Source organism: Manis pentadactyla, chromosome 12 (assembly GCF_030020395.1).
Source record: "Manis pentadactyla isolate mManPen7 chromosome 12, mManPen7.hap1, whole genome shotgun sequence".
In the NCBI taxonomy this organism is placed as follows: Eukaryota; Metazoa; Chordata; class Mammalia; order Pholidota; family Manidae; genus Manis; species Manis pentadactyla.
The window spans coordinates 479240-492798 of record NC_080030.1 but is presented as its reverse complement, the minus strand read 5'-3'; the positions used below and the strand labels follow the sequence as shown (position 1 = coordinate 492798).

Sequence of the window (13559 nt, the reverse complement as noted above, 5' to 3'; positions counted from 1 at the left end):
CTTGAGAAACCAGAGGAGCCATTTTCATCTGTCCACAGTGATCCCACTTCTCATTTACAGACGAGGAAGTAGAAGTCCAGGGAAGGAAAGTAACATGTACAAAGTTCACACAGCTTCTTGAGGCAGAGCTCAGACCAGGATCTGTGTCTTCTGGGATGTCAAAGAGAAGTAAAGGAAAGTGTATTTGTGTGTGTATGGTGTGGGGGGGGGCGGGCAAATATGGAAAAGGCATGACTGTGTGATAACCGTGGCTCAGGCATGCACTGTGCTAGGACTTCATTTACTTTAACTTCTTGATTGATAATCAGTTACTGAGCACACTGTGCTGGACATGCCGTCTATGTCATCTCAGGATGTCCGTGGTGTTGGTGGTCCCATGTGACAAGTGGGGAAACCAAGGCCCTTAGGCTGAGTCACTCCCCCAAGGCCACAGATGTGGTAGGGCAGAGCAGAGCTGGGCCTCAGATTCATGTTTATCTAGTACCGTCATTAGGACAAAGGACTCTGAAGCCAACTGCCTGGATTCCAACAAACCCCATCCGAGGGGCTGCTGAGGAGCTGATGCGTCAGCAGGTGTAACTCCTGGCCCTGGGTGCCTGGCCCCGTAGGCTCCCAGTCCACATCAGCTGCATAGGCTCAGAAGTCCCTGAACTGCTTTTGCCTTTGAGAAGAACAAAGTGAAGCCTCAGAGAGAAAAATATGTACATTTTATTAAGCACAACACCAAGCAGGAGGCTGGAGGGGGCAAGAAAACTGGGGAGGGGGAAGGGACAAGAATAATGTGCCTGCTTTTTGTGGAGAGAAGGGAGCAGAAGCAGGATTGGAATTACTGGCTGAAATTAAACCAGTCAACTTCCAGCTTTTACTAGATTGGGTGTGTGTGGAGGGCATCTGGCCAGGACAGTAACTCCTTACAGTACCTAGGATTTCTTTCTTTGTCATGTTGGAGGCTGGGTGCTGTTTCTGGATGGGGGCAGGGAGGGAGGCGGTCCGGAAGTGTGCTGGCAGGAGGGTGGCCCGGTCTCGGTGCAGCCAGGGGCCTATCCGACTTCAGCATTTGAGCTTGAGGGCTCACAGACCAGGAGCTGCCTGCCCTTCATGCGGATGGGCAGGCGCCGACATTCAGGAACCCGTTCCGGCCACGATGGAGGCCTGAGCGGCAGGAGTGAGGGTGTGCTGAGCAGGGGGTCTGGGGAGGTGGTCCACATGGCTTTGCCTGGAGAAGGTGACACAGCCTGGCCAGCCTGTTAAGCTTCTCATGATGAACAACACAGGCCTGGCAAGAGCAATCTAGGTGCACTGCCCAGAGCCATGGCACGCAGGGTGTGGGGCGCAGGGAGGGCAGGTCAGGGGGACCTGGGAGCCTCAGATGCTGCTCCTCCTGTCGGCAGGCGAGGCCTCCACGCCCCGGGGCTCACTCCTGGGCCTTCTGAGAGCGTCTGTCCAGGTGGCAGCCGTCGGCTGCTTCTGACCAGAAACTGCTCCTGCCCGGCCCTGCTCTGCTTGCTCCCTCTTCCTCCCACTGCAGAGTAGGTGCCAGGTTTGGAGGGGCAGAGGAGAGTGGAACACCTCTCCTGCAAGGCAAAGGGGTTCAGGGCGGCGGTGGGGCTGCTGCCTCTGGCACCCCTAAGGCCCCGTCTTCCATACTCTGGGATGTGGCTTTCCTCCTTGCGCAGAGGCTCTCCCGACCCTCCCGCCAGCCCCTCCTGCCTTCAGTCCCCTCACCTGAGAACTGCAGGACGAGCCGGGATCACATGAGGAGACACACTCCCGTTTGCCCTGCCCAGCAGGGGGAGCTGCCGCTGGCCTTGACTGGCACCACGACCTCTGATTTGTAGTTCCTGCAAAGGAAATGAAGCAGCGGGCATGAGAGCCGGAGGAAGGAGGAGGGGCTGGGATGCTCCTCTGTGCCTGTGGCACCCACCCAGCGCCCCCTTCAGGAGGCTCTGCATGTACAAGCCCTTGCAGTAAATAAATACAACCGTCCGGCACCCTTCCTCCTCCCCAAACACGGACACCCTGGAAACTCAAAGAGCCCAATAGTCATCACTCACGTGTACCTGGTTTTCTATGCGCTCTTATAATCCCTGTTGCTTACTAAACCTTTATAGCATCTCTTGAGGCAGGTTAGGTAGATAAATGTGATTCGATCAACCCATTTTACAGATGAGCAGACTAGAAACAGAAACACTGACTGACTTGACCGTCAATGGCTGCAGAGCTAGTGAGCGGCACGGACAGGCCTGGAAGCAGTTCCCCTGCCCTCCATCCAGAGCTATTCCCATAGAGCGGCCTCTACTCTGCTCGATTCCTTTCAGCCCCACTGCCCGAGGTCTCTCAGACCCAGGCTGAGCAGGGCCAGGCCTCTGTCTTTGGCTGTAAATACTTACTGTTTTTTGTTAGCCTTTTTGAGGAGTGTGGGCTCAGAGCAGTGGGAGGACTTCCCTGTGCTCCCGATGCGCAGGCAGCTGGAGCAGCAGCCACAGGGCCCGGCAGTCAGGGGCCCCTGCTGCATGGGCACCAGGCTGTGGCTGATGTGCAGGGAGCCACTGACCAGGCAGCTGAGGGACCTGCCACCAGCGGCGCTGGGCCAGGGGCTGTGCCAGCAGGGCAGCTGGGACAGGGCAGGAGCCCCACGCTCTGCTCCAGGGTGGGTGCTTCAGTGACAGTGATCACAGGGGAGCTGGGGCTGGAGGCTTCTGAGGCTTGCATGGCAGGTGGCCTGTTCTCCACCCCTGGGTGGCCCCCTGGGCTGTGCAGGTTCATGTGCAGCTTCCTCATGTGATGCACCGCAGCTGCTGCATTGAAGGCTTGCTAAAGAGACACAAGACCAACCCCTGGCTGTCTCCAGCTTCAGAAGCCACAGGGCTCAAGGTTTCCCCTTGACTGTGCCCTCCAGAAATCTGTGCTTAATTCTCATCTTAGAGAAGGCCAAGGTATCTCCAGTGTCTGCTGGGGAGCCCCAAGGAAGCCCCTACACCAGCCCTTGCCCCAGCCCAGCCTCCAGCAGCCCAGAGCAGCATGCCCACCTCCTGGAGAGGATGACTTACCCTCCACTTGCTCTTGGCAAAGTTCTTTTGGATCTGGAGGCTGACGGATGGGTAGATGTCTTGGTGGAGGGCTGTGTTCCCGTCAATCCTACGGATGCACAGCAGATGCCTGGCTAGTGGGTACCTATGGGAGCCAAGGGTTGGCCTGGGGGCTGTGCATGCAGGCTGAGGTTAAGCTGAGTGGAGTGCCCCAGAAGAAGAGTGGTCCACAGAAGGAAAGGGCTAGAACCAGGGCTCCTCTGTGTCCTTGGGCAGGTCAGAGGGGGCCTATGCTTTGGCAAAACCAAAGACTTGCTTAGAGCAGGGTCAGCAAACTATAGCCTGTGGCCAAATCTGTCCATTGCTTATGTAAATAATGTCTTCTTGGGACACATGCCCATTCATTCAGGAATGGGCTATGGCTGCTTCTGTTCTTCCAACTACAGCTGAGTAGTTGCCATAGTGAGGGTACGGCTAGCAAAGCCTGAAATACACACTATCTGGCTTTTTACAGAATATATCCCTTTTGCTCAAAACCCACCTCCTCCCGGAAGCCTTCCTGAATGAGGCCCCGGATACAGGCTGCCTTTTCCTGTACCCTCAGACTCTTATTCACTCATCTCTAAGTATTTCCCAGACCCTCCCCATGTGCATGCTACTTTCTAGGTACTACCTTTAGTGCTACCCAGAGAAGTGACAGAATGGCCCTAATCTACACGGGATTTCAGAGTAGGTATTCAGCCATGTTGCTTGCCTTGAACTAGAGTAAGACATTGAACATTGTAAGACCTGTGATTAATAGAGAGATGGGGAGGCCTGCCTGCACTGCAGGAGAGCCAGGGCATCACACAAGGGCAGAGGCTGCTCGGGACCCTGAAGGATGCCACATATAAGGCAAGAGGCAGGACATGCTAGGTGGTGAGAATGACATGGCCTGAGGTGTGGTTTAGAAAGGGTTTCATATATGGGGTGGAGGAAGGGAAGGAGAGAAAGATAACTTTTAGGCCTTTTTGGAATGTGTGTTGGGAATCCTGGGAAATGAAGTTGGAGATAAAGGGTCAGGCCCAGAAGAGGGAAAACCTGGAAACACAAAGGAACCTAGTTTGCTCTGGCAGGAAGTGGGTAGCTATGTGAATTCTTGAACAGGTGTGTAACATGAAGGAAGTGTTTCAAGATGTTATTTACCTACTTTGCTGATTGGTTGCTTTTGTAATTATTCACAAATCACCACACATGGAACAGGGCTTGATCCCAGAATAAAATGATGCTCTAAGGACAAGGCAGAGTTGCCTATTCCTGGTTAAGTGCTCTGCTCTAGTGCTGATGACAGTGCCTAGTTGCATCTGCCTCCTGCACTTGACTAGGTGACCCACCTGCCACCCCTGGGTGAGAACCTGCTTCATTAAGTGCTATTTGCACCTCCAGCTGGACCTGATGAACATTTCTGAACTCCTTGGATGCTGCAACAGGAAAGAGCTTGGGGCAAACACCACATGAATGAGTCAGCATGGGATCTGGTGTGCCGCATGGCTAGCGTCTGGAGCCCACCCCATTCCTCACTCACCAGGGGTGCCTCAAGGCCTTCTCACAGGTATACTGCTCATTTGGGTCCCTCTCCAGCAAGTGGCAAATAAAATCCTTGGCTGAGGGGAGCAATCAAAGACACAACAACTAAGGAGCAGCTTTCCCGACTCAGAAATTCACTTCCGGGCTGGTGGGTGGCAGTGAATGCATCTTTAGCTAATCTTCCAAAGAGGCGATTTTAAGAGTCTTAAAAGAGGGAAAAAAACCCGAGCCACCTACAACAACGCACCATTAACCGCCAAAAAGAGGCTCTACACAGCTTCACCCCCACAGCACTGCATCACGAGGTACCAAAGCGCCTGCGCATCACACGTGTGCATTTGCACCGGTCAGGGGCTGGCAGCCACACATGGGTACACATGTGAGTGCTGGCTAATTGCGGCTCCAATCTCCTCTTAATGGCCCCAAAACATGTAATAACTGCCTCCTCTCACACACACACACACGCATTGCATGCTCTCAAGTCTTAGTATGTGAAAGGCCAAACTTGGCCTTGGTTTTTCCAGTCCTGCCTGGAACACTCTCCTGGATGCAGCCCTGCCCTCATTACCTCCCCAGCGTCTACCAGGCATACTGTAGTTGTGCCTCTCAGGAAACAATAGCACAAACTTAGATGTGAATAATTGATTTGGCCTTTGAACTGGATGAAGATCTCTCCATGTTCCTTGGCAGCCTGTTCTATAAGGTTCCCCAGGGGCCTCCAAGAGCCAGGACTGTCATCCTTTGTTAAGCTCTTTCTCTTGGAAGCCTCTGCCTTGAGCCTGTTATCTTGTCCTTCACAGCCGCTGACCTTACCTGACTCAGAAATGTCATCCCAGAATGGTGAGTCAACCTCATAGTAGCCTTCCTTGATCTTCTCAAAAAGCTTAGACTCAGTTTCTTCATAGAAAGGAGGATACCCACATAACCTGCAGAAAACAGGAAGGAGGTAGGCTGCTGAACAACCCTGTCCTCCCCGGGCTGGCTTCTCCCCTCTGCCCAGTGCCCACCACACACACAGGCAGGCAACCAGCAGTGTGAGCAGGACATAGACCTGCCTCTGACTCAGGAGCACCACGGGGCCCATCAGCTGTTGATGAGGACCCAAAGCTTGGAACAGCCAGTCCTGGAGGCTGATGGATGGGTACATGTTTTTTATATTTCCCCCAACCCCTTGCCACTTCTCCCTGTACTTCCCCTAACTCTTAGGTGATGTAGAAAATATCTTTAAGAAGGATGGCAGGAAGTCTAAATGAATGTAAATTTCATAAGGGATATTTTTTAGGCTATTTTGTTCTTCATTCTTTAGCACATAAACCAGTGATTGGCAGAGAGTAGACAGTCCACAGATACTTGTGCAAATGAGTGAATGAGAACAGGTGTTCATTATAAGTGGAGGGAATAGAGAACTGAATCCACACTAAGGGAAAAATAACTAATAGCAGGTCATTTTCCTAAGAGCAAAAATTTGCTATAGGTGAGGAGGAATGGTGGGGAAGGGGCGATGAGGAGGTTTGGCAGGGAGAGGCTGAGAATGTCTGGAGGGGAGTGATGAGCACGTTCATCTGGGCCATCATTTTGCCTTGAGCTGATGTTGCCAGGAGAGAAATCTGAGATGTGAACATAGGGCCCACTTGGTTTCCAGGCTTGGCGTGGACTCTCTCTTTCCTGCTGCTCATTCCACAGAGTGGGATTCAACACATTCATACACTGTAAATGAGGCTGTACAGGAACAGTGAGGACCCTGTGGCTGAACAGTGTTATCACACAGGGCTATGTCTCCGCCATCAGAATAAGTATGCTCTGAAGGTAGGGCCTGTGTCTCCCCACTTAGATGGGGGATCTCTGAGGCAGGGGCTGTGTATCTCCCTTCAACAGGAAATCTGCAAGGTAGGAGTTGTCTCTTTCCCACTGGATTGGAATTTCCTTGAAGGCAGAGACTGAGACGCTCCTGTTAAAGTTAGGAGCTCCCAGAGGGCAGGTAGTAAATGTCCTATCTGTCTGTGAGGCCATATCAGATGGAGAGCTCTACGAGGAAATGAGCCATGCCTTTCTCAGATTTGGAGCTCTTGGGCAGCAGAGAGCTACCTTCTGTATTTATTTCAGATTCTAGGGCTTTGTAACCAATGCCTGATGGTAAATGACTGATCTCTCTTTGGGGGGTTGAGCAGATTTCTGCTACTGAGTCAGGGTTCTGCTTCCCACTTTCCAACCCCAACTAGGTGATGATTGGCTAAGAGGGAAGCGGCAGGACTGGTGCTCTGAATTTTTACTTTCTCCCATATGGATCTCAGGAATGCTTTCACCCAGTAACTTGCTGGCTTTTACTTTTCTTGGGTGCTTCAGAAGCCCCCAAGGGGCTTTATTCAGGCCTGACCTCTGCTAGCTTCCTAGTGTGTTTCCTTGAGTATATATACATTTGGGTCTAGGGTCCTCAGATTCAAAGTCAATGCTATGCCCCCAGGAACTATCAACTGGGGGGCTGAGGTCTCCTCTAGAGTGGGAGAAAAGAAGGGTGACTAGTGGTCAACTCCTCAGCAATCTAATGATCTCTGGGTTTGTGATCTTATCTCTGCACCTAGTCTAGAAAAGACAAAGGCTGGAAGTCTGACCTCAAAACTGACAGTCAGAGTATAGATGGGGACCGTAGGAAGGGCTCTGAGTAGACTGTCTTTAAAGATACAGGATTTGGGAGCCATAGTAGTTCCAGAGATAAATGGAATCTACCCTAAACCTCATAAATGAATGTTCTACCTGGATTGCTCCTGATGTTGAACCAAAGTATCTTCCCATAACCACCCTCTCTGTAAATAATATCCATGTGGTTGGATATAGACAGCTGGTCAAACTCCCTCCTGCCCCCAGGCTTGCTTACCCACATAGCCTGGGGTCCCACAGGCAGTGGACATGACCCCACTCTGTTCCATCTTGGACAGACCAAAGTCTGTGATCATGATCTTAGAATTCTCTTCAGGGGTGAAGGTACAGCAGGTTTTCAGGCTGTGGAAGAGAAATATCATGTAGCGTGTGGGATACAATCATCTGAAACACACATTTGTTTTCTTCCCCCTAATGAATGATTTCATAGAAAGCTGCACCCTGGGCTCCTGACTTCAAGGCCAGGCCCATTTCTTCCAACTATTCCCTCCTTCCTCCTTCTTGAACCCTTGCCCCCATATCCTAGCAATCCGTGTTTGTTTATGGCCAACTTTGCTCAGCTTCACAGCTGTTAAGATACTAATCCACTCATCCCAACCACCTTAACACTATTTTTTTTTGAGGAAACCAACTATTAACGATCTCTGATCTCTCTAAAGTCTGGTACACACATGACACAATGTTGACCCTCAGTAACTATATATTACATTTGCTTTTTTTTTTTTTTTTTAATAATTATTTTTTATTGAAGGGTAGTTGACACACAGTATTACATTACATGAGTTTCAAGTGTACAACACAGTGGTAGAACATTTATATACATAATTCTAGGTTCCAGCTATCACCCTACCAGGCTGTTACAATATCTTGACTATATTCCTTATGCTATACATTACATCCCGGTTACTAATTTATTTTACCATTGGAAGTCTGTCCTTTTTTTTTTTTTTTTTTTTTTTGTGAGGGCATCTCTCATATTTATTGATCAAATGGTTGTTAACGACAATAAAATTCTGTATAGGGGAGTCAATGCTCAATGCACAATCATTATTCCACCCCAAGCCTAATTTTTGTCAGTCTCCAATCTTCTGAGGCATAACAAACAAGTTTTTACATGTAGAACAAATTCTTACATAATGAATAAGTTACATAGTGAACAGTACAAGGGCAGTCATCACAGAAACTTTCGGTTTTGCTCATGCATTATGAACTATAAACAGTCAGTTCAAATATGAATACTCATTTGGTTTTTATACTTGATTTATATGTGGATACCACATTTCTCTCTTTATTATTATTATTTTTAATAAAATGCTGAAGTGGTAGGTAGATACAAGATAAAGGTAGAAAACATAGTTTAGTGTTGTATGAGAGCACATGTAGATGATCAGGTGTGTGCCTGTAGACTATGTGTTAATCCAAGCTAGACCAGGGCAATAAAACATCCACGTATGCAGAAGATTTCTCTCAGAACGGGGGGGTGAGGTTCTAAGCCTCACCTCTGTTGATCCCCAATTTCTCACCTGATGGCCCCCCTGCGACTGTGCCTGTCTTAGGTTGTTCCTCCCTTGAGGAATCTTACCCGTCTCTGGCTAACCAGTCATCTTCCGGGGCCATACAGGGAAATGTGAAGTTGGTAAGTGAGAGAGAAGCCTTATTGTTTGAAAAAGTTAGCTTTTTACTTCTTTGCATATTTATGCCCTGTGGCTTCTATGCCCAGCATTTGTCTTGAGGTATCTTTACCACTTGGAAGAATTATGATACTCGGTAAATTTGATATGAGGCACAAATTCTATTTAAGGGTTGTAATTAGGAAGGAAGAAGAAAAGCTATAGAAGTAGCAGGCGGAAGAAAACATGGGAAGATTGATTATTTCTTTGATATATCTTCTTGTAGAGTAACTTCAGCATGTATAGGTTTTAAGCTACTACTTAAATTGCACACACACATTAACATAATAGGAGTATAGTTACATAACCAAAGCATATCTGTAATTACCAGCCCTCTGCAGTGAAACCAAGAAAACCAGTTAGGCACCTTAGGCATTTGTGAAAACTTATCTATGATATGGTGGATATTGTCCAAATGAACTTGAACAGTCTGAGAGAAATCAGACAAATTAAAACAACCCATTCCTGGGGACTGTTCACATGCCATATGTTCTTTTAACAATAAATAGTTTGTAGTTGTAAGACTTTGGAGCGCTACAATTTGCACTTCTCCAAATTCTTGGTTGAGTTCCAACAGTATAGATCCAGTCCAATTTTGTTGTTTTACTGTATGCACAGGCCAGCTTAGATATCTCCTTCCTCATTCCCATGGCAAGTCCAGGAACTGGTGGGATGAGTGCATCTACAGCTGTAGCAGTGCGTGGATCTTTGTTGGGGTTTTTTGATGATCATCTTCTGGCATGAGTCTTCCAGAGAGTGCTGATGTTGGAAGTTCTTTTTCATATCGTATCTTAGTTCATTTTCAGGGTAGCCCAATTAGGCTTTGATCCTCTGTATAAACACAAACAGACCCTTTGCCTACACTTTTATATGCCCTTTATACCCTTGTGTAGAACTCGTTGGAGGTTACCACACAGGAACTGCCCTTTTTTTTTTTTTTTTTTTTTGCTATCACTAATCTACACTTACATGACGAATATTATGTTTACTAGGCTCTCCCCTATACCAGGTCTCCCCTATAAACCCCTTTACAGTCACTGTCCATCAGCATAGCAAAATGTTGTAGAATCACTACTTGTCTTCTCTGTGTTGTACAGCCCTCCCTTTTCTCCTACCCCCCCATGCATGTTAATCTTAATACCCCCCTACTTCTCCCCCCCTTATCCCTCCCTACCCACCCATCCTCCCCAGTCCCTTTCCCTTTGGTACCTGTTAGTCCATTCTTGAGTTCTGTGATTCTGCTGCTGTTTTGTTCCTTCAGTTTTTCCTTTGTTCTTATATTCCACAGATAAGTGAAATCATTTGGTATTTCTCTTTCTCCGCTTGGCTTGTTTCACTGAGCATAATACCCTCCAGCTCCATCCATGTTGCTGCAAATGATTGGATTTGCCCTTTTCTTATGGCTGAGTAGTATTCCATTGTGTATATGTACCACATCTTCTTTATCCATTCATCTCTTGATGGACATTTAGGTTGCTTCCAATTCTTGGCTATTGTAAATAGTGCTGCAATAAACATAGGGGTGCATCTGTCTTTCTCATACTTGATTGCTGCATTCTTAGGGTAAATTCCTAAGAGTGGAATTCCTGGGTCAAATGGTAAGTCTGTTTTGAGCATTTTGATGTACCTCCATACTGCTTTCCACAATGGTTGAACTAACTTACATTCCCACCAGCAGTGTAGGAGGGTTCCCCTTTCTCCACAGCCTCGCCAACATTTGTTGTTGTTTGTCTTTTGGATGGCAGCCATCCTTACTGGTGTGAGGTGATACCTCATTGTCGTTTTAATTTGCATTTCTCTGATAATTAGCGATGTGGAGCATCTTTTCATGTGTCTGTTGGCCATCTGTATTTCTTTTTTGGAGAACTGTCTGTTCAGTTCCTCTGCCCATTTTTTAATTGGGTTATTTGTTTTTTGTTTGTTGAGGCGTGAGAGCTCCTTATATATTCTGGACGTCAAGCCTTTATCGGATGTGTCATTTTCAAATATATTCTCCCATACTGTAGGGATCCTTCTTGTTCTATTGATGGTGTCTTTTGCTGTACAGAAGCTTTTCAGCTTAATATAGTCCCACTTACTCATTTTTGCTGTTGTTTTCCTTGCCCGGGGAGATATGTTCAAGAAGAGGTCACTCATGTTTATGTCTAAGAGGTTTTCGCCTATGTTTTCTTCCAGGAGTTTAATGGTTTCATGGCTTACATTCAGGTCTTTGATCCATTTTGAGTTTACTTTTGTATATGGGGTTAGACAATGGTCCAGTTTCATTCTCCTACATGTAGCTGTCCAGTTTTGCCAGCACCACCTGTTGAAGAGACTGTCATTTCGCCATTGTATGTCCATGGCTCCTTTATCAAATATTAATTGACCATATATGTCTGGGTTAATGTCTGGATTCTCTAGTCTGTTCCATTGGTCTGTGGCTCTGCTCTTGTGCCAGTACCAAATTGTCTTGATTACTATGGCTTTATAGTAGAGCTTGAAGTTGGGGAGTGAGATCCCCCCTACTTTATTCTTCTTTCTCAGGATTGCTTTGGCTATTCGGGGTCTTTGGTGTTTCCATATGAATTTTTGAATTATTTGTTCCAGTTCATTGAAGAATGTTGCTGGTAGTTTCATAGGGATTGCATCAAATCTGTATATTGCTTTGGGCAGGATGGCCATTTTAACGATATTAATTCTTCCTAGCCACGAGCATGGGATGAGTTTCCATCTGTTAGTGTCCCCTTTAATTTCTCTTAAGAGTGACTTGTAGTTTTCAGAGTATAAGTCTTTCACTTCTTTGGTTAGGTTTATTCCTAGGTATTTTATTTTTTTTGATGCAATTGTGAATGGAGTTGTTTTCCTGATTTCTCTCTCTGTTGGTTCATTGTTAGTATATAGGAAAGCCACAGATTTCTGTGTGTTGATTTTGTATCCTGCAACTTTGCTGTATTCCGATATCAGTTCTAGTAGTTTTGGGGTGGAGTCTTTAGGGTTTTTTATGTACAGTATCATGTCATCTGCAAATAGTGACAGTTTAACTTCTTCTTTACCAATCTGGATTCCTTGTATTTCTTTATTTTGTCTGATTGCCGTGGCTAGGACCTCCAGTACTATGTTAAATAACAGTGGAGAGAGTGGGCATCCCTGTCTAGTTCCCGATCTCAGAGGAAATGCTTTCAGCTTCTCGCTGTTCAATATAATGTTGGCTGTGGGTTTATCATAGATGGCCTTTATTATGTTGAGGTACTTGCCCTCTATTCCCATTTTGCTGAGAGTTTTTAACATGAATGGATGTTGAACTTTGTCAAATGCTTTTTCAGCATCTATGGAGATGATCATGTGGTTTTTGTCTTTCTTTTTGTTGATGTGGTGGATGATGTTGATGGACTTTCGAATGTTGTACCATCCTTGCATCCCTGGAATGAATCCCACTTGGTCATGGTGTATGATCCTTTTGATGTATTTTTGAATTCGGTTTGCTAATATTTTGTTGAGTATTTTTGCATCTACGTTCATCAGGGATATTGGTCTGTAGTTTTCTTTTTTGGTGGGGTCTTTGCCTGGTTTTGGTATTAGGGTGATGTTAGCTTCATAGAATGAGTTTGGGAGTATCCCCTCCTCCTCTATTTTTTGGAAAACTTTAAGGAGAATGGGTATTATGTCTTCCCTGTATGTCTGATAAAATTCCGAGGTAAATCCATCTGGCCCGGGGGTTTTGTTCTTTGGTAGTTTTTTGATTACCTCTTCAATTTCGTTGCTGGTAATTGGTCTGTTTAGATTTTCTGTTTCTTCCTGGGTCAATCTTGGAAGGTTATATTTTTCTAGGAAGTTGTCCATTTCTCCTAGGTTTCCCAGCTTGTTAGCATATAGGTTTTCATAGTATTCTCCAATAATTCTTTGCATTTCCGTGGGGTCCGTCGTGATTTTTCCTTTCTCGTTTCTGATACTGTTGATTTGTGTTGACTCTCTTTTCTTCTTAATAAGTCTGGCTAGAGGCTTATCTATTTTGTTTATTTTCTCGAAGAACCAGCTCTTGGTTTCATTGATTTTTGCTATTGTTTTATTCTTCTCAATTTTATTTATTTCTTCTCTGATCTTTATTATGTCCCTCCTTCTGCTGACCTTAGGCCTCATCTGTTCTTCTTTTTCCAATTTCGATAATTGTGACATTAGACCATTCATTTGGGATTGCTCTTCCTTTTTTAAATATGCTTGGATTGCTATATACTTTCCTCTTAAGACTGCTTTTGCTGTGTCCCACAGAAGTTGGGGCTTAGTGTTGTTGTTGTCATTTGTTTCCATATATTGCTGGATCTCCATTTTGATTTGGTCATTGATCCATTGATTATTTAGGAGCGTGTTGTTAAGCCTCCATGTGTTCGTGAGCCTCTTTGCTTTCTTTGTACAGTTTATTTCTAGTTTTATGCCTTTGTGGTCTGAAAAGTTGGTTGGTAGGATTTCAATCTTTTGGAATTTTCTGAGGCTCTTTTTGTGGCCTAGTATGTGGTCTATTCTGGAGAATGTTCCATGTGCACTTGAGAAGAATGTATATCCCGCTGCTTTTGGATGTAGAGTTCTATAGATGTCTATTAGGTCCATCTGCTCTACTGTGTTGTTCAGTGCTTCCGTGTCCTTACTTATTTTCTGCCCAGTGGAT

At 46.2% G+C, this 13559-nt stretch overlaps 1 protein-coding gene across 1 annotated transcript in view; it reads right to left on the bottom strand.

Annotated features, from left to right (window-relative positions):
• Positions 1-699: 699 nt before the first annotated feature.
• LOC118930377 (calcium/calmodulin-dependent protein kinase type 1G-like) overlaps positions 700-13559 on the bottom strand; it is a 41824-nt gene continuing 28964 nt past the window's right edge. Inside the window, 10 exon segments of the mRNA XM_057489530.1 lie at positions 700-1574; positions 1726-1841; positions 2391-2634; positions 2637-2814; positions 3051-3138; positions 4594-4672; positions 5409-5521; positions 7468-7472; positions 7475-7570; positions 7572-7592. Coding sequence (XP_057345513.1) covers positions 1751-1841; positions 2391-2634; positions 2637-2814; positions 3051-3138; positions 4594-4672; positions 5409-5521; positions 7468-7472; positions 7475-7570; positions 7572-7592 — 915 coding nt within the window. The 3' untranslated portion in view covers positions 700-1574; positions 1726-1750.